The sequence below is a fragment of the Manacus vitellinus genome, unplaced genomic scaffold, assembly GCF_001715985.3.
Source record: "Manacus vitellinus isolate BGI_N305 unplaced genomic scaffold, ASM171598v3 scaffold_8_pilon, whole genome shotgun sequence".
Lineage (NCBI taxonomy): Eukaryota > Metazoa > Chordata > Aves > Passeriformes > Pipridae > Manacus > Manacus vitellinus.
Genome location: NW_021940864.1, coordinates 15,158,712 through 15,185,145, shown reverse-complemented (window position 1 = coordinate 15,185,145; position 26,434 = coordinate 15,158,712). Strand labels below are relative to the sequence as shown.

Below are 26,434 nucleotides of genomic sequence, written 5' to 3'. Positions count from 1 at the left end.
ACTTAGGGGAGACTGGCATGACATATAGTATCAAGGTTTCTTAAAGATACTAATTACAGACATTAATATCCAGGAGAAAAATATTATCCACTCATTACTGAATACAGATGTCCCTGGTTTGTAAAAATACTTAATATGAAACAGTGTTTGTACAACATTGAAATAATCTGATATTAAAATGTACATATTCTTTCACTTAGAGTGGGTGGACCAGGCAGCCAAGTACATTGTTTGTGAGATTCACTGCAAGGCAATAATAATTAGATTTATTGGTGAGGAATGTTTTGAGAAGAGCAGAAATTGAACTCCAATTCAGTGCATGCTTCCTACTCATAATTCTGAGCTTTAGAGGGGCTCACATCATAATTCAAGACAGGATTTCAGTTCTTTCCGTTTAGCTTGCTAATTGCTGGATTATAATGACTGCACTGGAACCAGTTCCCAAGGACTTCAGAAAACTAGGGATTTGCCTCTGGGTCTCATTTGGCCTCTCTCTGGGAAGAAGGCTTTTAACGTTCCCTCAAACACACACAGACCAGTTAAACAGACATGGTTTAAAAAAATGGCAAACTTGCTGACAGCTGCCTCATGGGGGTTTAAATTTTGCTTATGGGAGGTCTAATGTAGAAGTTCTCAGCCTTGGGATCTTCATCAGATTTAAGATTCATGACCGTCCTCCCTTTGTTATGACCAACAAAGCACACAGTTCAAATCAGGTTATGGAATGGAAATGCTGTTCTAATGAGAATGTTCAGCCATCGAAGAAATTTCAAAAAGAATAAGGGACTTAAGAATTTCAAATACCTGATTGGGCATCTCAATCCTTCACATAACAACAACTTCAGGGTTTTTAAAATGGAGACAAAGATGAACATGGCACTACTGTTGCATATTTAAATCCAAGATCTGTACAAAGTTGGTTTTCTTTGTCAATTTTCCCCTCATCTAATCTACTTACATACCATAGTTTTCTTCTGCGGAGATCACAAACATCCTTTACAACAATTTCTGAGAAAAAAATTAGGCAGTTTCTGGGAAGTAGAAAGCAATACTGATAAATGGTTGCTTTTGATACAGGCTTCTGAAAGAGCTGTATGTACCACATGCAATTTAGGGGCAAGGGCACTTCTTGATCTCCAGCAAGAAATCACAGGGAAGCTATGGGGAAGGAGAAGGAAGGAGAAGACACCTTCCCCTAAGCAATTACAGCAGCCATGATTTTGAATCCTTTAAGGGAGTAAAATGTAAAGAAAAACAACTATCCAAATACAGAACACAATTCTCATTCCCCATTTACTAATTCAATAATGAAGCATGAAGACATACTCCTCAAAGATTCTTGTACATGAGGTCTTGCCATCAGTTATGATAAACTCATAGATGCTGCCCAAATGCTGGTTTTCCTAGCTTACTCCAGTGTAATTTTCTTTCCCCTCCTCTGCTCTCTCACTATACCAAAGCAACAAAAGAAGGATGTTAGGAACTTGTTTCATATTTAGAAGATAAGAAACCACAGATATAAGTAAAAGAAAGAAGAATTCCCAGACAGTAAATCATGCCAGACAAACTTTGACATGCTATAAATAATTGCTCTCCTCTTGCAAAGGTTCCAAAGACTTTTCTATTTTTTTTGCTTCTTTGGCAATACTTTTTAGCCAGAGGGAAAAACTTTTCACCTCATGGTGGTGGTTTTGGTAGACAGCCTCATTCCCAGTTCACCTGGCAGTTTAGTACAGAGATGAATCTCCACAACCAGTACTGCTATATTTCTAGCATCATCCTATCTGACTTTAAAAACTGCATTATTTCAAAGGGATTGTGGGGAAGGAGAGGAAATCTTTCATCACTATACAAGAATTAATATTCCCTGTATCCTGGGATTCACAGACATTTAACTATAAATGACCTTGAACCAACGCAGAAAGATGACAGTGTGAGCCAGCAATTGAGAACTCTGGAATTAGTTGTTTTGGTGTTACTCTTCCACTGAATTCAGAGATTTCTGTGAACCCCTCAGCATTAACATTATTCCCCTAAGATATTTACTTCTCTTAACACAAGGACCAATTCTCTCCCTTTTCTTTTACCTCATATTTAGCAAATTCCAGCATTGGAGTTAAGCAGCTTCCAACACTCCCTCTTAAAAGTACCTCTTAAATTCTAAGATCTAGAAGCATACATTTGCCCTTGCTAATTGTGACAAACACCTCACTTCACACTTTCTGTCAAGGAAAGAGAGTTAAGCCTGAAGGTAATTATATAGCCCACCTAGGTGTTCTGCTTGACAGCCAGGCATCTTAGGAAATTTCCATTTTTTGTACTGTCTACAGCATACAGGCAAACTCCCTTCTAATCTTTCCTTTGCGCCAAACGAAACCAAACTATTGAATATCCCCTAGACAGCTGACCTTTGTAACACGATCTTTAACCAATGGATGTTCAATATTTTAACTTTCGTTCCCCAGCAATGCTATTTAAGGAGCCATCTGAGGCCTCTGTTGCTCCCAAGGTTCCTGCCTGCAATACAAAGAGAAATGTACTTTTTTTTATGCTAGTTGCCTAGCAACAGCCTAAGCTTTTGCAAGGAAACCAACAGAAGGAACAGCCTAAATCATAAAATTTGTCTGCTGTTGCTGCAGAATTATGTATTAAATATATTTATAGCTTTCCTTCTAACCTTCTGGAAAGCTGTATGTTGGCAGTACAGGCATGGTTGAGTCAAACCTGAAGCTCCTCGAAGCACTTAGAGACATCTGCTTTTGCTGCACTGTTTAAATAAGGGGAAGATTCCTTTTTTTTGGGTGCAACACAGATATGAGCAGCTCAGACATTAGCTTGTCGTTATTTGGCTATGACCAGTATGTATTAGCAACTTGCTAAGGGCTCCAAAATCAAAGTTCATGGCTGTGTAAGACTAGTTTCAAAACCCTAAAAATGCCGCCAGAACAAGCCCTGGGCAAGGCTGCAACATCTCCAACTGCTGAGCAGCCAAGAGTAGCACAGTGACACTGCAAGATTAGCTCTGGGAAGAGCTGGAGCCTGCTCCCTCAGAAACACAGCTGAATGACATAAGCCAAGGAGGATGCGATTATTTTCCCTTGTATAACACAAGACACCTCTTGAATCGTTATGTGATTAAGAAAACCATTCAGGTAGACAAGCATGACGATTTCTTCCTCTGTGCCTTAAACATGAACAAACATAAAGGGTATGAGCAGAAAGGAGCACCTCATGTAGTTGAAAGCTGCTTTATCTGCCTGCTTTTGCAAGGTACCATGCTTGGAGCTTATATTCCCTACTGCCAAGCCTATCTATCTATCTATGTGGTAATGTTGACCATTGTTCCTATGGTGTCCTCTGTATGGGCTATCAGGGGCTGGGGGTGATGAGCAACAATGCAGCTGTTTCTGAAGTCACACAATTGCTATCCTCAAGGCGAGCACTGAGTTGACAATGTTCCCAAGGGCTGGAGAGCTTTGTGCCAGGCACCCCAGGAACACATCAGCAATACAAGGCCTGCTGAACACAGCCCTTGCCTCCAGGTACCCGCTTCCAGCTCCACTGAGCTCTCACAGAGGCTTTTCCCCACAGATCCTTTAATTGTTCCTGAGCTCTTCTTTAGTCACTTTTTGATGCACTTCATCCCCTCAAGGAGTATACAGTATGAGGGGTAAAAGCAGATTATCCTCTCCTAGCAGATGTTCCAGGCTTCCTTCAGCTGGCTAAGGCTATACTGCTCCCCACCCCTCCTCTCAAAAAACACACATCCTAAAGCTCTTAATTCACTAACCAAGTTGTGCTGGGGGGGTTTTTGGGTAGAAACATTAAACGTGAGCGTGAAAATGTTTCTATGCACTCCATACACCAAACAACAATAAACATTCACTGGACATGAGAGATTAAGACTCATGAGAGTTGAGTGGCTCAGTCAGGGCATCCAGTACTTTTAGACAAAATAGACTCATTGTTCACAGAATAATTTCACAGTTATCCTTGAAGAATCTCTCCCTCACTACCCCTAGGAAAACAGCAAATCATTGTCACTAAATACAAATCTCATCTCCTTGGGTAGTAGGTAAAAGAGAGGCATTGGTGTTGCCTCATGTTGTTGAAGGCACATATTTTCACAGTTTATCTTTCCCTTAAGCAGTTTGACAGGTAAAGAAGACACAATGCAGATCTAGAAGACTTTCTTAAATACCATAAGTTTAACCTAGAGCCCGCTCACGATGCACTCCTGAGTCTCTACTCCCAGAGAGCTCCAGTGACACTTTGGAACACCAAGGCTAGGTCCTGTGTGAGGGTATTAGGTGTGGAAGGGGACAGAAATCTGAACAAGGAACATGTAACTGATCCAACTGGTCCAAGGCCAATGAAATGCTTGTGAGTGCACAAGGACCCTATTTCACATCCCTTGTGCTTGTAATACATCATCTAGACACTATGACAATTTTGCCTCCGACTTCAGAAATGTCGGTAGAGCTACCCTAGTCTGCAGGAGAGCTGTGTGCTGGTAACCTTCATGACCTCCAGTGGAAAGTGTTTAGTTGGAAAGCAGCAGCACAGAACAAGTCTGCCCCAAGCAGCAATCTTTCTCTTCACCACTGTCAAGACTACAAAGTCATCTCTACTCTGTAAATGAGAGTTTGGTCCTTCCTTTCCCCATGCTGCTGAATACTGGTCACTTTTTCAAAATCTTGAGACAAACAGATGCAACTGTCTGCACTCATTTTACTCTGGCAGCAGGACAGTGGCTCATCTCACTGCCTGAGGACTCTGCCAGATGGCATCCGGCTATCATACCACTCGCCAATCAGGCTCCAGCCTGTCCATGCACGGCAGCAGAGCCAGGGAGCTGCTATGCCCACTCAGCCTCTAGCTGTTGTATTACCACAGTGCCAAGGTTATTACCAGCGGAAGCAACTTAAAGCATCTTTGAAGAACTCAGCATTCAGTTTTCCAGCACAACAAGAACAAGGGTACGGCATTAGACTAATTTAAACCTCTTTTGCCTATCCAGAACTGCACTTGGTGACACAGGACAACTGTCACCATGTCTTTGCCATTGTCTAGGGTTTCTCAGTATTTCATCTAAAATTGCCTACATAAGTCTTCCAAATGTAATGGTGGATTTCAGTAATTTAAGTATACATGCCTTCTTTGTTTAGAGAATATACAGCTCAGTATGGCAGGCATTTCTAAGAACGGGTTAAAAAACAACCAGACCACACCATCTCTCTCATTATGCAAGTTGCTGAGAAACACAGGGAAGTGAAATTGCTGTTACTTCATTATTTCCACCACTTAAATGGATAAAAGACAGACAGGAAGGTTATGCTTCTCTGAGTTTTTTCATTCACTGTTTTAGAAGCCCCAAGGCCTGCAGGAACTTACTGAAGTGATGTGCCTATTTTTGTTGAGACACATGCTTTTCAGAATAATGTGTAAACTCAAGCCTACATGCAGTAATGAGCCTAGGTGACTGGCTTGACATTCAGACTGATCACTTGTGAAAAATGACAATCACCATTTGGCAATTTTTGGCTGGTAGAGGACTAAACGACTTTGAAACTCAACTCGACTGAATTAATCTGAAGATGAATGAACAAAATAAAAGTAACACTAGTTAAATTCAGTGTAGAATAGAAGGCAAGATAGGATTTTACAGCACTTTCAAGAAGGTCAAAGTGTGAAAATCCTAAAAACATATTAAAAAAAAAAGATAAACCAAAGTTTCCAGCATTTACAGTTTGATAGAACTGTTCCTGTTGTGCCCAGGATTTATGAGCATGATTTGCTGCACTGCCGAACGAGTAATGCTGCAGGATGTGAGATTTCATTACCAAGAAATGAGATCAGGAATTGGCTGTGACTGAGACAGGTGAAAACAGATCTTTACCTATAAAAGCTCAAGTGTACTCTGCATTCTGCAGTCTAGACAGACCACACTGTTTTCTCATCAGTTCTTTCTGCAACACTGGAGCACTTACTTTTAAATGAACTCTGTCCTGCTATCAAGCTCCAAAGCAACATAAAAATGTATGCCACATTTCCCATTAGCAAGATGACGCATTGCAGAGTATACAACAGGAATCCTCAGGGAATACTTTGGGATTAGAAGCGAAATACTGCACAGATGGGACTGCTGGGTAAGGGAATTCCCTCTGACCTATATAGGGCTCAGAACATTTAGAGCTTTTACATCAACAGGCAAGATTAGGACATTTTACCTTGTAAATATTTAAAGTACAGGCAAAAAGACATGACATACTTGAAAATCTGAAAAGACAGGGCAGTTATAGAGATGGATACTTGTGTTGCCATTTTTTTTTTTAAAGTACCAAATATTCAGTAATTTCTAGGGAAGGTGAAGAGGTATGCAAACATATAGGGACAGGGACAGAACTGCCATACAAGTTATTAGAAGGCTGCATTTCTAATCATCATACTAACCTACGACTGAACCACAATTATTCTCTGCATACACTCATTCTCAACCATTGGCAGCTAAAAATCTAGATTTGCTCTCCAGCAGATTACTAGAGCTACAGTATTATCTGCTGTTGAGAAACAGGTCAAACAACTTGTAAAAAGCCGATAAAGCTCCCAGACAAGCCCTGTGTTTATGGGAAGATACTGTGTCTTTCCACCATAGCCTATGTAGTCATTGTTGTCCTCAGTATCAAGAGATCAGGTATCCGGAGGATTTGTAAAGACACAGAGGGCAGGACTGTGCTAACTCCAGCTGAATGCCAAGGAGAGCTGGACATGACTTGTAAACCCCCAACCTGACATAGACCAGTGCAAGTATTAATACCATGTCACCAAGCTCATTGTTTAAGTATTCCATTAGTAGCTTCAGGTTTCCTTATACATGATTGAGTCTAGCCATTGTTTTCATACTTGGAATTGGATTTTGAAATGCTTGTACTGAACTTCTGTAGGAATCTGCTAGGTTCTTTCTGTCTAAACATCTCCCTTCAGCTCCCTGCTGATCTGTGTTGCCAAAGCTTTAGTATCTCATAAATCACCTCTATCTGTTCTATTCAAAAAGAGACAACTGTAGAGTTCCACAACAGAGTGAAGAGTGTGCAAGGTCCCACTGAGTACACCCCTGGTGCCTCACAGAGGTGGCACTACATATTTGCCCAGGGTGTTCTACAGATGCCCAATGATGCAGGTTCCACACAACCTCCACAGGGCAATCTTTTTCCAGTGTTCCACTATCCTTTTGTGCCTCTTAATAGGACACATGAATTTGTGTTGCTGCAACTGGAAGCCATCACATCTTGTCCTAACCACCACAAACAAGATTAACCCCTTCTTTTAAGAGCTCTTGAAGACTTGTTTCTCTTAATCATTTCAGTCTCTCCACAATCCTGCTTACTGTACCCTTAGCCATATTTGATGCTCTTTATTAGACTTTCTCTTGGTTTTCTGCCATTTTCTTGAAGTAAAATGCTTAACAACTGACAGTCTTCCAACATAAGGCCTTGCCTATGTTCACAGAAGTCAAGGAATCCCTTCAGACATTTTCAAAGTTTTGCAGCAACTTACACATCACATTGCCCAAGATGACAATTCATCTCCCATTTCCATGCCAAAGCCACTGTTTCCAGCTCAGCTTATACGCATAAAAGGACTGTAGTACATGCAGTGTGCCAGATGACTGCTAGTTGGTGGTCTCCACGGATTCCTGTACACTGCATGGGCACAGAATATATGACCACATTAAGTGGTCTACCAATGCATAGCATCAATTCGCTCATACCTCTAAAAAGTGTAGGTGGGGACTCCAGGAAGGTTACATTTTGTACCATCTACATTTCTTACAGTAAGTCCACTCTTTTAACACTAATAAAAAAACAGCTCCTGCTGCCACTGCCTACCTTTCACAACCAGATTTCAGCCATCTCAATGGTTTACTGATAACTTTGACAAATATACTAATTTTAAAACAACAACACATACAAAACACATGACCATTCCAATATTGACACATGCTTTCTTTTTCTAAAGTTTATTTTGTATCGAGCATTTCAAAAATATTAAACCTTGCAAGCTCTCTATGACAAAACATTAACATTTCCTTGATCATATGGAGAAGCTGCAGCTTAAGTCAACTGCCCAAAGACACAGAGTGAGTTGAGTTTTAGACATCAGTTCTTTCTTATACAAAGCACATTTATGTTGAACCTGCAGAGAACGGACAGCTGTATAACACTTAGCATCCTGCACAGATGCATGAAACCCATTTTCTCCCTGATAATGAGAAACAAATATGACATGGAAAGAACACTACTCAATACCAAATGCATGCACCTGACCACAAAGTGCAATCGGAGACTAAAATGAGAGCACTGTCCTTCAACATAGTTGCCTGATAGCCCCTACTCTCACAAAATACATGGATTTGATGGATTTGCACATTCAAACAAGTAATCTAGATACACTCTGCCAGAGGAAAATGTGCCCTTTCTAAGTCCTTCAGTTTGAACCTTACCTTTCCACAAGCTACCATGGACAGGGCAAGCTGGTACCAGAGGTGAAACTCATCAAATGCAAACTTCATGGCTCTCTCCAAGCACTGAGAAAGAAATGACAGGAGAAATATCAGAATTTTCTTTATTTATTTTCCTCATTATACCTTTCATCAAGACTCCTGCTTGGGTCAGGAAACAATCTGTTGTGGCCCAGGACCCAGGTGTTTTTCGGGGGTTTGTTTTTTGGGTTTTTTTTTAAGACACCATTTTCCTCTTCTCAGTTAATGGGACTTGCTAGCATACCTCATCACCTCAAATGGCAGCCACTTTGTTCAAGTGCCCACACAAATTATGTCAATGTCTCAAAAGTTCTGTGTGCACTTCATGCCTGTGCTGCCACAGCTCTGCAGCTTTTTCTACTAATTGCCAACTGGTGTGCTTCATTTTCATGTTCCCCATCAAGTTACTGCAAAGAGGGGCTTTGCCAGCACGTTTCAAGGGGCAGCTGAGGCAGAGTGCGGAGGAGGTACCTCAGACAGCATCACATACTGCCCTCTTCTGCCCAGTGTGATGCTGAGGAGGTCGTAGACTGCAGAGGCATCCTGGAGGCTGACGGCTCGGTCATCCTGCTGGTCTGGGGCTCGGCTGATCACTGCGTCCCGGTTTGCCTAGGCACAGACACAAATGAAGCATCAGACTCCAAAAGAGAAAAAGAGAACTGACTCCTCCACAGCAAGCTACACCCATCACCCATAACATTTTGTTTAATATCATCTCAAGATTTTTTTTTTTTTTTAATTTATCCTAACATAAGGCAGGTGCTTCCACACAGGTATTTTATATCCACATGAAGCAAACTCAAGAAGATAGCTCAATGTACAGAAAGGAACTGCAAGGAATACCTCATCTGGAGTTGTGCCGCAGAATTAGACCATTATGAAACAGACCTACCAGATCCCATTTCCTCAATAATTAGAAATTCAAGGCCATCCTTAAACCATCTTCCTTATTTCCTCAATAATTAGAAATTCAAGGCCATCCTTAAACCATCTTCCTTATTACTTCAATTGTCTCTAACTGCAATAACTGCTTCCATGGTTGATAATTTATCTTCTGTGTCCACACTTGATTTCTTCACAATTGTATGTGTTTTTGTTGTTCTTTTCTGCTACTCACTTTTCATTTTTTAATTTGAGCAGGTTGCCTTTGGTAATCAGATTTGTCTGTCATCAATTTAAAGCAGTTAGTGGTTTGGGCAATGCAATACCAAATTTTTTTTTTTTAATATATGTGTTAATTTTGCTAACCTATCAGTGCATTACTTGGCCTAGATCAGGAAGAAACACTACTTTTGACAGAAAATAATCAGTTTGAGTATATGTGAGGATGTCCCAAAATACCACATGCCACAGACTCAGATTTAACTTGAGATCCCAGCCCTTTTAGTTTTTCAGAACACAAAGGGAAAGATTATGATCCCGGAGTAAACTGAAATGCCCCTCTAACTTCCAAATGCAGAGGACCTCACCCAGACTGCCCAGCCTCTGAGAGAGGGAGTGCTAGATGCCACCGAGCCCTAGCACCTACTGATAGCACAGACACACTGCCCTGGGCTCCTCAACTGAAAGGGGTGCAACATCAGACAGTCAGGTCTAGACATCTAAAAGATCAGAAAAATTAAGAAAATTGCCAGCAGTTTCACCTCAGGCAAAGACAAACAAAATGTTCCCTCCCTGAAACAGAAAGGTTATGAGATTTATTTTATAATATTTACTACTATAATCTTACATCTATTTCTTTCTAAATGTAGGGAGATTTTTTTTTCCTAAAAAGGTTAAACATGGGAATTAAGTGTAATAAAAATTTCCAGAATATGCAGCCCTTAAAGCCCACACATACTTCATTATGATTAAGCTGCAGCTGTTTCATCATGATTTTATCTGTGTAATGCCCCAGTTCCAAGCACTCTAGCTGAGACTGCAAACACAATTACTGACAACTAACACAATCACAACCAAGACCTAAATGGTGACTGCAGTTAAAGGCAAGCTGACAGATCAGACTGTCTAGTATTTGCACAAATAAACTTACACCAACTCCTGCAGCCACAAAAGTAGTTTTCTTTTTCATGCTACTGCAAAAGACATAATTTCTGATTAAAAAATAGTTCAGAACAATAGGTTGCATGAGAGGGTGAAACCATCTTCAAAGAGATAATCCTGTTGTCACATTACAGGAGCACAGCTTGTCTACCTTTATTAGCAGAAATAAATAAGAATAAAAAAAAATAGATGTTTAAGATCCGCTTGGATTTAACACAAGACTGCTACTTTAAAAGGAAAAAAGGAGTTAAAATAAAGGCATATACCAAAGGATCCTCATTGCCAAGTGAATCCTCCTACGTAGATACAATAGCACTAACAATTTTTTCTGCACTGGTTACATTTTTCTGACAATTGTTTGTAGAAAACAGCTACTGAGATAGCACCCCCATGCTCTGTAATCTCATCATCAACCTCCCATTAGAGTCAGCTATAGTCTGATGCCTTTTTGGGTATCCATCTAGTACCAAGCCATGATTTTCAAGTGGATACATTAGCACAGACAGAAAATTGATCAGAACCAATGACTGCACATTAAGTTCTGCCACAGATACTGGTACTAGAGGGAAGAACACACCTCAATCCTGCAAAGCAGGAATACAGGACATATTACAAGGATGAAACATTCTAAAATTGCAGTCATACTGAACACAGTGTACATATCGCACTTCACCCAAGCAGTTAGCAGTTAAAAACACCATATGCATAGGCATGACGAATATTCTTTCCATGAAGGTCATAAACCTGATGATTTTGTTCAAGCTTTCAAATCTCAAAGCCATAGGTCATCTCTGCAAACTATCACTCTCTGTGCTTGCATGCATAAAAGTTGCCACTGGCAAATTCATCATTACTTCTATCCCAACAATTTTTTTAATGCTGACTCTATTTACAATTGCTAATTCCAGCTACTCTAAAAAAAAAATTAATCAAGAAGAGCCCTCACTATCACAGAGACACAAAAAAAAAATAAAAATAACCACAAACCAAAAGGTGCAAACCTCCTAAGAAACTAACTGAATGGTAGCAAGAATATGGAGTGTGTCTAACACAATAATGTAAATACCAACCCAAAGCTCGAGGTATAATTTACTACTGCAGTGTTACATACAGGAGGGTAGAGAAGGGAATATGAATCACTATTTCCTGAAACCCACTCAGGGAAACTGGCATATTTCTGTGGCCTGCCTCTCACAGAAGGAAGTATGCTGCGACCCAGATAACTATTAGGAGGGAGATTTTTTTGTCTTTACCTATGTTTATGTTTTTGTAAATGTTAGTTTTATCAGTGAGAAATCCTGACAGTTGCTGGTGCAGAGGATTTGTAGAGTTACTGCAACACAGCATACACCAATTCTGGTGGATGGGGAATTTTACTTAGTGAAATGTACAGAGATACTTCCTTTTGCATTTGAGAATACAAAAATTCTAAGTTATTTACACCAACATTTTTTCAGTACCTCTGTTTCTGTTGTTTCAGACACTAATTTTCCTGAATGCAAATGGAAAAAAGGTTATTTGTAGAACACTGGTCTCAAGCAGTGTATCAATAACATAAGCAGCAATTTCAATTTGTCCTACCACATTACTTCCTCCTCCACTATAAGCAGCAGTAAAACACAGCTACAAATACATTTTTAACACCCCCAGCATGACTATTCCATTTAAGCTGTTCCCATTGTCACGCAGACATGCCTCACAGCACAAAAGCAGGATGGAGAGAGATGATGAGTCACACCATCAAAAGAACCTCTTTTCAAGACTCTTTTGAGGGATGGAGAAGGTCACTAATGCTACCAACATAAGTTTCACAATTGGGAGTTAGTGTTACTTGCATTATACAGAGCAAAAATATACACTCAATGCCTCTTTATTTGAGATACTCCTCGGTAATCAAGCAACCCAGAGACACATCGCATTTGTATATTCTGGGATGCATTAGTAGTGGGTCAGACATCACACCAGTCCTATCTGGGGAGACTGGACACATTTCATAGTCAGCCCTGACACAGGACAGCGAGCATCTTCAGCCCTCCCTTTCCACAGGTCAGTGACACAACCCATCTGCAGGCCACACATCCCCAAAAGGTTCCAGCCCAGGCTGGTACCCCTGAGCTAAGCAGCATTCAGCCACTGTGTCTGCACCGTGCCAGATGCCCAGCTCAGGTGTTCAACCTGACAGGGCACAGAATCAGCTGAGGTTAGCAGGGCTTTTCAGGTCTGGCTCCAAACCTCAGCAATACCACCATATGGGACTTTCAGACCTAAGCTGGCTCTGAAAGACCTGCCTTTCTGGGCATCTGCAACGTAACTAACAACCCGGCAGAGCTACAGACAGCGTGTACCTTCCTATCCACATAGGCAATATATTTACCTGCAAACTAGATAAGCCATCTATCCACAGAGGATTTGGGGTATATCAACGACCCTTATTTATGGCATGTTTATTTCACAAAGAAAGGAAAAGAGCCACAGCAAATCCAAACAGCCATTACTTCAGCAGTTATTACGCACGCAGTTACGCAGCAGAAAATTAAATTTTACCACAGTACAAAGATGTGCTTCTTAATAAAACGTCAAGCAATCATACGAATTACAATAGAGCATATTCCATGTAGCAGCCCCTTCTCACAGCAATTAGCTATGAAGTATCCTTTAATTGCTCACTTTGAAACATGGCTCCCCCTGCTTTCTTCCAAAGAAGAAAACGAAAGCAATTAAAATCTTTAATGAGTGCCTGCTGCCTGCCCCCTAATTCATGGGCATTCGAATGTTTAACTTGTGTCTTTCCATAATAGACATAATTGCCAGATTCACTGCAACCCATCTATACAGAACGGCAGCATGTTTTACACAGTGTACTGTAATAATGTAATTGGTGTGATTCAATACTAGCATTAAGAGAGAAAAACAAATGCTATGCATGTAAGACTGACAACAGGCCTTTGAAATCATGCAATTGATGTCTTTACTGCTAAGAGTTGAAAAATATTTAGCCCATATCCTTTGGGTCTCCGTTCTGGCTGTTCTGCCTGTATTGCCAACAAAATGAATTAATTCCTCACAGTGGCAAGAATCGATGCAATGGAAGAAGCTATGGACTTCTTGCTTTGGTTATTGATCACCTCTACACAGCACCTGAAGGCTTCCTTCACCAATATACACAAAGAAAATATTCAGGGTTGACCGCAAAACTGCTGTGAAAATGGGAAGTCGACTGAACAGGGAGGACACACCATGCCCCAGGAACTCAACAAAACTCCTCTCACAGAGATACCACAACTTGTTCCACTTAAGACAGAAGCATAGTGAATGAAAACATAGCTCTTGTGAACTATATGGCATCTGTCTCATTTCTGGTAAGTAACAGACCACAAGTTACTGGTGCCCAATTCAGATGTCTCCGCAAAACAGCCTATTATTATTGCTTAACCAATATGACCATATAGATATATCTTTTATGTTTCAGGTGTATTTTAATGCCTTGTACTGTAACAGAACTAATTCTGGAAACATCACTGAAAGCAAGACAGACATACCCATCCAGAAGCACCCAACAACCACAACCCTACACACAAGGAAGAGAGAAAGAAAGTAAGGAAGTTTGTTTATGGATACTGTTTTGTAGTAATCTGGATTTAGAGAGCTATCTTCCAAGAATTTACATCCCCTTGCAAGTTTGGAAACAAGACTTCCTTCTGCAAAGCAGAAGAAAAAAAGCTCTCTACTCTGCCTCAAGTAACTCACATTAGAACTATTTATTCAAGAGGCAATTAACAGAGGTAGTGTATTTCCCACCAGAAACATCCTGCAATCCATCTCTGCTGGTCCCAAACACTTAGCTTTGCCTTGCAAACCAGTTAAAGAGACAGTCAGATTTGCTATTGTAAGTGCACAACTGTGATTTGGCAGGAGGGGGCAATCCCATCCCCAGTTGTCTCTTTCAGCTGCCATAATCTGACAGCCCTCAAGAAAATATTAGTGATGGTCATCTAGCTGTTGTATCATCACTGGTCTTGGCACCACTCAAAAACAACAAACAAACAAACAACAAAGAAACTCCACAACCTATAAAAGCTACAAGAGATTATTCTCCTTTGCCAAGATTGTTCTCCTATAGAACTAGGAAATGGAGAGCTAACAGGTTTTAATTATTTCTGTGCTTAAAAATACATGAGTTTAATCTTATTCTATTAAAGGCATGCTCACAGCCATGAGTTTGTTCTCACCAGTAAAAAGAACAGGACAAGTCCCAGTATCTTACTTCCCCCTCACCATCTGTTCCATGCTCTCAGGCTCTCCAAGGTCAAATCGCCTTTAGGGATTCGAATCAGAGATAAGATGGGGATGACATTTCTAATCTTTGTTACACAGGCACAGAATTTATTAGTTTTGGATACGAGGAGCTTCATTTCCAGTATGAGTGAAGTGAATACAGAGCCAAAAAAAATAATCCATGTTACCTGGTATGTTTGGTGGATCGCATCAGCCAAAATCCCCTGTTGTAAGAGACAGCACTGAATAAAGGGATTTCAGATGGTATGCTGGACCTCAGATTCAAGAGGGGAAGGTTTCTACACAAACTAAGAACTTTTTCTTTTGGGTTTTTTTTTGGTGAGTTTTTTTTGGGGGGGGTTAACCTCAAAAGTAAACACAAAAAGCAATAGAAAGTGTTCCATTCCTGGCTCTGAGAAACTTCTGGTTAACTTTAAGGGCAGTGCAGTCAATTCTGAATACTCTTGAGAACGGCTATTAAAATAAACAAAGCTGCAGCTAGGGGTTAGTCATGCCAAACCTCCTCTGTCTACCCCCTGCAGTTCAAAGCACCAGAGTCCCTGATGGCGGAACCAGTACCATTCCCACTGGTAGTGTAATGCAGAGAAATCACACTGCAGCAGGTCATGATATGTCCTCAGTTTTCCTCACAAACAGTTATCACTGTTTTAGCTGGGTTAAATGCAGTAAGAAAGAGGACTAATGGTTTAAAAATAGACCAGTCCATTTTTTTCTAGTATGTGATATGAATGCATCATTCTACCACAGCCTGAGTTTGTAAAGGCTGTCACCAGCTGGCCTTCTCGGTCTGAAGGAGAGCATTTTCATCTTTTCACAAACAGAGCCCATCCATACCATAACTTAGGCCATACAAAATGAATGATATGGTAGCAAGGAGGCCACAACTGCCCCTAAAAGACCACCCTAACTGTGGCAATCTTCAGGCTGCCTGATTTGTTTCACTAAATTCCTTCATGAGAACTCTGCAGCCAAAGACTGTGACTAAATAACAGCTGGCACAGAGGAGGAGCATTTGCCAAGCTCAACAACCAGTATGATTTTCATTGTTTACTGAGATGCCTTGGTTTACGAAAAAGGCTCCCATTTTTAACAGGACACAAAGAATACAGGAGGCAACTCAGTAGAGTGCCAGGACAAAACAGGCTACAAGCTTTCACTGTAAGTGTTATTATATCCACAGAAGCATCTTCAAAGCAATGAAAGAAGCTACCATGTTATTTTGTCATCTGAAAACCTTTCACATACTTAGGCTCAGAGGCAGAGTGAGTGAAATACTTAAAGGAACCCTTAACTGTCCCTTTAGAATATATTCTCATTTCATCCCACTAGAACATGCAGCATGGCTCCCTTGCAATGCCAGGGGAAGGGATAAGAAGAAATCACAAGCCAGAACCCTGCACCACTAAGAGCCAGAGAAGGCTTGCTGAGAAATAGGGTCTGTCTCACAATAGCCACAAGGCAATTTCCCCCTTTCCCCGTTACAGGAACAGTTCTACCTCCTCATAACAGCTTCTAGAGAGTCACACAGATCCTGGTAAAGTAGATGTCAGCCTCACCTTAGGAAGGCAGGTCAAACAGAAAAATAGAGTGAATTTCAGCAGCAAAAGTGTCCAAGGTATATACTACTTGAAAGAGCTACCATGTTTCCTTTTCATTAAATTTATGACATATTTGCTTTGAGGTTCTCTGATGATTTATGCTCCTCCCCAGAACAACTTTGCTCTGTGTCCCCTCCACAGGCTGGCAATTCTTCCATCCATCCCTCCCTTAATTTTTCCCCCTCAAAGTCATTTTGGAGTGGCAGAAGTCACAAACAGGCACGAGAAGCAGCTGTTTGGCTTTATGGTCCTGTAAAAGAGTTACAACAGCACGGCTGCTCTTTGTCTCTTTAAAAATCAGACAGGCAAAGTACCTTTCTGGTGAGTTTTGCTCTGACAGAACACAGTGTCAGAGAGGCTGGAGAGCTCCCAGCAAGCCAACTTAATTGCATACTTCTGTTTCATTTTAAGGGGCTCATAATTGTAAATACTGAGAGAACACCTAATCCAGCCAAAATCCACGAACACCAACTATGTTGCTTACTGGTCTACAGAAACATATCATTATCACTTGCCAGTGACACTCTTTCCAGGAAGGAAAGTATATTTTATTCAGTTGATAACATTATATTATTAGGGAGAGGCCGCAACTGGAAATCTGCTTCTTTATTAACTCATTCCATGAGCTCCACTAAGTTGTTTGTTTTTGTCGAAAAAATCACCATAACAAAAAACAAAAAAATAAAATTTCAAACAAACAACACATTTGTACATGAGAAAAATCACTAGCCTACAGTAATGCTGTTATGGAAAACATGTCTTATGTCATAAATTTTTTCCTTCTTCATACCATAATAGTAAAACTACAGGAAAATATGGATTGCAAACTTATGTAAGAATCAGATTGCTCCCTCTGTTCTTCACTTAGGAAGCACATTCCTGTGGTTCCTAAGTGTATTTCTATACACTGGTCTGAATTTTATTTAGAACAATAAACTCATGGCAAGGCTATTGCTAATGCAAGAGGAAGACTCTAATGTTCCATTTCCCCGAAATCAGAAAGACAGTTACATGGTTCCTGCAGTGCTCTACTACAGGATCTTTGATTAAGTGTTTCATATGCAGCAGATCAAAATGCCTTGCATCTACCTCCAGAGAGTTCCTATAAACTGGAGACCACGCTTAAGCACACACAAGCTTATTTTAACCTCAAAGTCAGTCCAGTAGTCTAGTTTCTATCAATAGCATTTTTTCACTGCTTTATCCATAACTTAGACAAAGGACCGGTTAGTTCACCATTTTACACACCAGTGGATAAAACAGGGATAACTTTCATTCTCCTCAGCAGAAGATTGTAGAGTTCAAGGTCCTACAAGGCCTTTCTGACTGCAAGTCCAGTCCTGGAAAAGGCTGGAGCAGCCAGTACTGTTGATGCTCCAGACCCTCATCCTTCTTGGATCAACCCTGACAAGCTACACTGACAGAAGTCCTTTTGATTTTAATAGAAGTGCCTATGATACTCTACAAGCCTTCACTCCACTTGCAATTATGAAAAGCCCTTCTAACTGAAGAAAAGTCCTTGAAAACACAAAGCAGATGTACTGTAGAGGATTAATCTAGAAGGCATTAAAAAGCACACAGTAATACTCAGATGTACGTGATACATGAAGTCAACTTAATATTTTGGGGTGGTTCTGCTTCTTCAATTTCTCCCCAAATTTTAAAAGCAAACAATATTAAATTGCCATGTCCTGAAGAAGTTGCAGCAACGGGGAAGGACTTGAGCCAGAAGAACCAGACAAAGAAAAACTGAAGGAAGCAAAACCCAAGAAGTTTCCACAGCACTCTTCAACTTGTCTGAAAGCTGTTTAAAAGCTTTTAAGAGGGTCACTGATGCTCCAAGGTTTTGAAATCTCACTTTGAATTACAAGTGACCACACTGTATTTAAAGCAAAATACACATTCCTCATATATTTTCAGAAAGCATTCCTTACACATTTTCTATGTTTGTGTCTTCTCAGAACATGAAAATTATCAAAGGTTACCATGCAGTTTTCCAAGCAGTTTGCCTGCTTTTAAATGGATTTTTAAAGCCACCAATGTTATAAATAGAAGAATCTAATTATTTCAGTATAGTTTATCATGAATGTTTTTGCATGTGACAAAATTCCCTGTATCACCAGCATCAGAAACTGTCAAAGATCACTCAGGACTGAAACAGCTAAGGACTGCAGGTTAAGGCATGTAAGCACAGTACTGTATCCTGCAATGCCAGACAGTGGGTACCACCATCATTCCTGGCTTTTGGCAAGGCTCCCTTCCTCTCATTCTTGATCCATAAATCCACACAGATGTTTTGAATGGAAACATCTGTCTACTGACAATGTATCTGGATGTCAGAACCTGCATGCAGCTATGATGAATGCAGTCACTTCCTCTTCTAGACAATTCCCAAAACCCTTCTCTCATGTTCCACTTAATAAAAATGGTCTCACTAATAAAAGAATAGATAGCATTTTCCATTCAGCATCCAAACCTTTGCTTCTGTTTATCCAGGGAAGACTGTAAACAAAACCAACTAGAAGACTTGACGTGGAAATGCCAGATATTACTTTCCACTATTAATATCACAAGCTTATTTTTGGCTTACCATAGATTCACTGATTAAGAGGAGAAGAAGAGCCTCTTCTACGTTGTCTTGAGGGCAGTACACACTGAAAGATAGAACACATTTTTCTGAGGAAGGTCAAGAGTTATCCTGTCAGCCTCTTTCTCATTTCACAGGAGAAGCAGTAACTTGAAACATCTCATGTATAATTCATTTGCCAGGCAATACTTTCTTTTGCAGGTTTACACAATTAAAATATATCTTAGATGAGCTATACTGAACCATAAATGGATTACTTTAATTTCACAGCAAAGACAGCTATGTGATTGGATTTTCTTCTTCCTGGGGAAAAAAAAATCCAACACTCAAAGTTTAAGTTTTATTTTTCCAGCAGACTTTTTGATGGGATGTTAAAAAACAAGAAGATACAAAACTACTACATGAATCAGTGACATAATTAGCAGTACCAACAAGTGTTCAAACCCCCTCCTCCTGACAATAAACTGAAATAAAAATGAGCGCTTACTTCTCTTCTGTGTACAGCTCAGGCCTCCGACAAAGAAGATTGCTAACATACGACTGATATTCCTTGTTCATGAACTCAGGAAGCGGATCAGATAAAGGGCTCCAGTAACAGTCTTCACTGAGGGAATGGAGAAGTACTTGGGCTAGCTGTTTAGCTGCAGTCTAGACATCAGTGAACAGCACAGAAAAAGACATCTATCAGAGAAGCCTTCTCCAACACAAAAGATTCACCCCTCCCCATGTTCCACCTTATGAAGGAGATGTACTAGGATGACAGTACCACTTTTCAGAAGGCCAGAGAAGCTAAATCAGCTGCTAAAGTGTACAGAAGTGGCAGTGTCTTCCCTCCTCTGAAAAGGCCAGACTTCTGCATTTACATGGTCTAGTTGCAATGTTGTGGGAAAAAAGTATCAAGAAAGCCTGACAGCAAGGGATGCTTTGGTGAACAAAGACAACCTCCTGCCACATGGACTGCTGAGACAATCTCACTAAAGTCACTGTATTAGAGTATGATGACACTACACTGCACTCTCAGGCTCAGAATTTTGTATGCAAGTCTCAGACCAGAGGTTACTTTTCTGTTAGGTTTAAAAAATCAACATTTTATCTGTTAATACTGCTCTTCCTGTAGTCTTTTATAGGTTCATCTCAGTCCTGCTTCTCTCTTTCTGTTGCAGTAATGGAGGAAGGAACTCTATATTGAGACAGAGACATCATATGCACTTTTTTGACCATAAGTGGCCGAGGATCTTTAAATACTTGCTTTCCAATTCATACACACACTGGCAAACTGGGCCCAAGAGGGGGCAAATTTTGCAAAGTCAAGTTAAAACTATCTTTGGCATTTGTCCTTGTCTGCCACCCAACAAATCTCTGATTTTTTGCATTATAAATATATGAGCATACAAACAAGCTCAGAGACGTCAAAAGTTGTGGTATCTTCTGTGAATTCTAAGCAGAATACCCACTGTAAGCTGTAAAGTAAATACTGTACAAAACAGAGGCAGGCTGAAACTTCAGCCTTTCTGTCCTAATACTTGTAAATAGTATTTTGCAACTTCTCTGACTATCGCATATGTATTTTATATGCAATTTACACTTTGAGATGTGTTAAAAGGCCACCAAGAGTCATTTTCTTTTAAATACCAGGACAGGTATGTTAGAAATCTACATCAGTAGGATCGAATAAATCACACTGAGGTTAAAGTTCCTGTTATCGGTTTCAGAAAAATAACTTCTTTTAATGCAAAGCTCTTGATTTTCATTCACCTTACCCACCACACATGAATTCACTGCACTAATCTAAAATGCAACCACACTAGTGTGCCCAGTTTCTTAACAGCATAAAGGGAGGTTTCACACATGTACCCAGCAAATGGCAGTGATCTGAATGTATGACCGTGTCTCAAAGAAATATTGTCACATACAACTCTCTGGAAACCCCAAGACTTTCCATGCACTTCTACTGACAAGTTACAGAAAGCCCTCTGTTTCTAACTAAGCTTTTCTATGCTTTTTATAGCAAATAACTATGAGCAAAATGGCCTAGGGCCCTGCAACATTAGCCAGTATCATTTTATCATCTCAATGTGTAATTATTCAGCCAGTTTTACCCTGAGGAGTCAACTCTCCTATAGTTTTTTCCTACAGTCTTAGGGGGGAAGGAAAATAATATGCCAGCAATAGAAAGATCTCTACTGGTTCACACAGAAATAGGAGTACAGTTTGTGGTAAGCCTTTCAAAAGGCAAGCACCAAATACTTCTAGTGTCTTTGATTTTAACATACAATACAGTAGCTGTGTAAATTAGCTTCACTCTTGTTTTGAATAAGACCAAACAAACCAGAACAGGCCAAGACTCTGATTTATGTTATTACTGCCTTTGGCTAAAAAAAGCATCATTATGCTTGAAGAACACTGTGATCCCACAAATTAGGGAAAAAAATAAATCGTGTGTTTTACTTTCATGGTTGAAAAACTTGTTTAATTAAGAACGTTCCTCCCTTTGCCCTTTTGACAGCTCTTTAAAAAGAAATAAGAAAATGAAAATGTAACTTGCAGTAAAATAGAAATCCCAGTAAAAACTATTGAATGAACACCCTCAGAGTTTCCCTTAGGGAAAAATCCCCCAGGGGTATTGTACAGCTTTCCCCGGTCGCACAGGGACAGGAGTAACTGAGCCACATTCTGTCATAATATAGGAGCAGATTAGACTCACTTCAGCAAAATGACAAAACAGGCAAGCATGAAAATACCCCTGAGCCCTGATCTCAGTTTGGAAAAGGATGCAACCATCTGAGTGGACTATTATTGAAGTCACCTCTTCTAATTCCCTGCACAAGCTTCCACGTGCATCTATATTCTCCAAAATGCTATGCAAACCCATGGCCCCCTCCTTTGCTGAACTTCTCTTGAAATTACATAAAACACAATGCTGAACAAAGCACAAGTTTAGTTGTAAGAATATCAGTGCTTTTAGGGCTGCAGAGTTCTTATTCACATTCTCAGTAAGACTGTTATTCTCTATGCTGTTGACCTTGTCACCTCCTGAGTAACTTCAGGGCAAGATGTCTTAAAGGGGAGACAGGGAAGAAGCCGTTACAGGTTTAAGAAGTTAAACAGGCATATAAATAACTCTCTCCATGATTTCTTTACCAGAGGCATTCAGAATAAAAGGATGCATGCAGAATGCCAACACCAAAAACAAATTAAAACTATTAAAATCACTCTGTACTATATTGAAGAGGGTTTTACAGAAGGACTTCAGTCTAACAAAGCCTCGCTTGCTGCAAAAGCCACAAGTAATTAATGTTTCCACATGCAAATCCAGAAAGGTGTGCATGCACACACTGAAACTGAGAAAGAAAACAAGACAACATCACCTGAGGACAGCACTGTAAAACTAAATACATCTCTATTTCTCTGGGGATCACTTGACACATCACTTCCAAAAATAAAAAAAAAAAAAAAAAAAAGAGAGAGAGAAAAAAAGGCAGCAATCAATTGAGGGTAAACACTTTTTTGCAGCTGCAATGGTCAGTAGAGAGAATTCCTGCATACCAGACAGCCCCACCTTCCCATCTCCCAGCCCCTTACCATTTTGAAGGTCTGAGTAGCTTTTGTTTCCACAGTCCGTAGTATTTCTCGCAGACTCCTCATTCCTTTCACAATATTTCTATGGGGAAAGACAGAAAAAAAACCCAAAGCATGAAAAACCCCCAAAACCAGCACATTGGAGACAAAATGCTTTTAGGATGTGCCAACGCTTGGCAATAAACTTGATGTTCAAACAACCCATGAAAGAATCACTAATACTGAGTGTGCAGTAGCGAGACAAGTCACTCTGAGGCACAGACAGGACAATGGCACAGAGCAAGGCAGCGACTGTAGCATGCCTACTCCAGATGGCTTTCTAAGAGAAGATCACATTCACATTTGATGAACAGAGGGGACATTTGGAAGCCTTTCATAGCTCATATTTATAAAGCAGATGCTGCTCCTTAAAAGCATCCACATCTCCTCTTCACACACACAGATTGTACTCGTTTGAATTATATTGAGCTTACGTGATGCTTTTAAATGACGATTTCTTTTAGGTGGTGCTTAAACGCCTTATGTCTGATGGTCCAGCCACATGACGAAAATACAGTGGTTTAAACAGTTTATTATAAGGCAGCTAAGTTGCAGTAACTGTCTGCAAGCACAGCTTAACCTGCAATAAGAGGGTTAGGCTAAAAAAAAAAATAAATTAAAAAAACCCCAGAACACATTACTCTGCATACACCATGAGTGATTAAAGCTGACTGGTTGCCAAATGGTATCTTAATCATGTATCTGTGCACTCAGGAAGATGCAAGGAGGAAAGATTAAACACTGTACATGCTAGTTAACACACTGTCAGGCTATAAGCTGTTCAAGGCTAAGGACATGGCCCTACCACCACGGTAACTGCAAAATGGTTCAATGCACGTTCATTGCAGGGTGGAAGTTACCCAAAGAAATACAGGCTATCAGAAAAGGAGCAATGTTGGACAAGAAAACAAAATAAGCAGTTGTACTGGTACATTAACTGCCACTTCAGCTTATCCAGGAGAATTTTCTGTGCAGAAGAAAGCTAAATTTCATTTAAAAAAAGTCATAACAATCTTTTCTGTCAAACTGATTAAATTTTGAAGGTAAGCAGTACAGACTGCATTTGTGCCTACTTTCATGTACTGCAAACCTTCCTGCACTCCAGAATCAGTGGTAAACATTTGATGAAAATAAAAGGTGATTATTTTGGGGGGCAGGGGGATAAAAAATGATCATGTTTACCGTGAATCTTGCCTACACAAAATGCCACCCTAAAGCTTGTGGTCATCGAGTCACAGAATCCAAATGCATGTGGCCTTACTTCAATACTCATCTCAATTTTAAACTGAGGTAGTCTGTAGATTACCTAATTGTGGGCAAGGTACATACCAGTAAGAAAGTAAGGCAAGAGCAAAAACACCGGAGACTTGCCCCTATAGAGAAAGTCAGATGTTGTCTTTCTTTTTTTCCGTTCACTTTCTTCTAAGTAAAACTTTGAAATTATCAAGAGGAAAAAGCTCAAGGAAGTTTTTTTAAGTTGGACTTTAATGCTTCAGCACGCTCCCCAATTACAGGCAGGGTCAAGATACCATGTGCTTTTTAGTAGGTCTAGAACAGAATATCCCCACAAAGGTGCAGTTCTGGACATTAAACCGAGGAAAGCAATAAGTCATGTGGTGTTATTTATGCACGAGTAGTGACACCAAATCCAACGGAACTACTCACATGGTATTTACTATTAGACAAAATCAATAAATTCCCCCATATCAAAAAAATACACCTTCCCAACTGCTCTCCTTGGTTATTGAAAACTACCAGTATTTCCCCTGCATCCATGGGCTCCTTAAGAGGCTGGACAGAAGAGTTACGGTGTATAACAGTTTTACAACATTTTCAAAAATGCATATGTTCAAATTTCTTGTTAGCATAATGGTATTTGTCTTAATAAAGTGCATTAACTACTATGAGAAAGAAGATTAGTGATCACTTGCAAAGCCAATTAATTTCACATTTGGCACATACTAAAGAGATGAAAAACCTACAGAATGTGATAAAAAGAGACATTTTCATTCCCAGAGAACTAGACTGCCATTACGGTTCCAGTTTTTAGACAAGGTCACAAACCAAGTTAAGCTTCATGGCAGAAACACCTTGCTCTGGAGGGAAGGGAAGAAAAGGAAGGAATATCGACACATAGAAGTGAATGAAAGAACAAATAGCAAATTGCCAGGGTTGAAACCACGAAGCACACGACAAATGCCTAGGAATGCTTTCAACAAAAGCTAGGAGAGCAAAGTGGGCAGCACAGGAGGAGCACTCAGCACTCACCACCTCCTAGACAGATGCTCGTGTAGTCAGGTTCCATCAAAGAGCAACCACTCCATGCTCTGAGTTCCCAATTCCGAAACATGCAGAGCATCTGACAACAATATCAGTTCTACAGGACTGAGGATTTAGTGTGGCAGCTTCTATATTTTGAACTGTATTGAACATTATTGAGCCATGACAGGAGACAGAGCACATCTGCCAGCATTCTGCAAACATACCTCACTAGAGGAGTTTGTCTTTACATTTAACTGTTCCAAGCCAGGAGACCATCTGAGCATACATTTCATTTTGAGCAAATGAATTGCTCTACTTATAATAAGGAACTTACTGTCCCATTAATGGATGTCCTTTATATACTAGCTGTGCACTTGAAGAGAATTTTTTTAATTAGGGCCTGAAGAGGTTAACAAAAAGTATTTATTTGAACAGAAATACATGTACATAGATGAGTGAATGAGGATTCAAACACAAAACCTCTGGCAACTCCTGGTAAATCCATCTGATCTTATGTAGTTCAGAAACTAGAAAATCTTGAGCCTCTGCAGAACCTGGATAGAGGACTACCTGAAAATCTCAGGTACTGCTGCCTCAAGCCATGGCATTAGTGAACATCACATCATGGAAATTAAATGAGCTAGAGGAGTCCATAGGCCCCTATTGTAATGCTAAGATGCCAGAAATAGATATGAGGAAGAACAGGAAGGGAAAAGCACATGATCATTAAACTGCTTTGGTTTAGCCACAGAAGTGGCCAGAGCGCCATTTAGAAAAACCATGATGAAATGCAGTTTAGTATTCAATCACAGTTAATCTAATAAAAAACAACACAGACAATCATGGCCAAAACTGTGACAAAGAGCACCCTGAGAGTCCAGTCAGTCCACCCTGGCATGAAAATATGTTTTGTTTGTACATTTACCCTGTCAATACAGAGTAATTAAACTAACAGTTCATGAATCAATGCAGTCATACTGCATTTATGCCATATAGTTTGGCTAACACTATACACAACATTTTAAGATACAAGGAAATAAAGAAATACACTGTTTTCTATGCAAATTTCTGGGGAAGAATATTGACAATAAACCAGAGAGCACAGAGGTCTGCAAAGACAGTCTCCCAACAACACAGACACCAGAAGATCATGTTCTTATCCCCACTGATTTACTACTAAAACAATTAGCTGCTAACACATGGAACAGACCATCTTGAGAAGATTACATGGCAGTTTGCAGAGTCACCTCTCAAGGGTAAAGCTGTACCCAAAGCACAGAAACAGCAGCAACACCATTTCCTCTGCCCACCTCCTTTTGCATCTTTGCATCTCACCCAGGTTTCTAAAAAATCATACTCTTTCCTTAAACAGTTGTTCATGCATAGACACTAAACACACCTGAAGAGGTAAGCCTCAGATTCCTATGAATAAGATAAGACATAACCAGTAAGTACAACAAAGCACCTTAGTTTCCTAATGGCAGCCTG

General features: G+C 40.1%; 1 protein-coding gene across 4 annotated transcripts in view; it reads right to left on the bottom strand.

The window, feature by feature from the left end:
* Positions 1 to 26,434, bottom strand: part of TTC7A (tetratricopeptide repeat domain 7A) — a 170,209-nt gene that overhangs the window by 118,133 nt on the left and 25,642 nt on the right. For all 4 annotated transcript variants that reach the window (XM_018085285.1, XM_018085286.1, XM_018085288.1 and 1 more), the window contains 5 exons: positions 22,649 to 22,727; positions 19,554 to 19,714; positions 19,070 to 19,133; positions 9,014 to 9,151; positions 8,504 to 8,587 (listed from right to left, as the gene is read on the bottom strand). In XM_018085285.1, the coding sequence (XP_017940774.1) occupies positions 8,504 to 8,587; positions 9,014 to 9,151; positions 19,070 to 19,133; positions 19,554 to 19,714; positions 22,649 to 22,727 (526 nt within the window). The remainder of the gene's footprint in view (positions 1 to 8,503; positions 8,588 to 9,013; positions 9,152 to 19,069; positions 19,134 to 19,553; positions 19,715 to 22,648; positions 22,728 to 26,434) is intronic.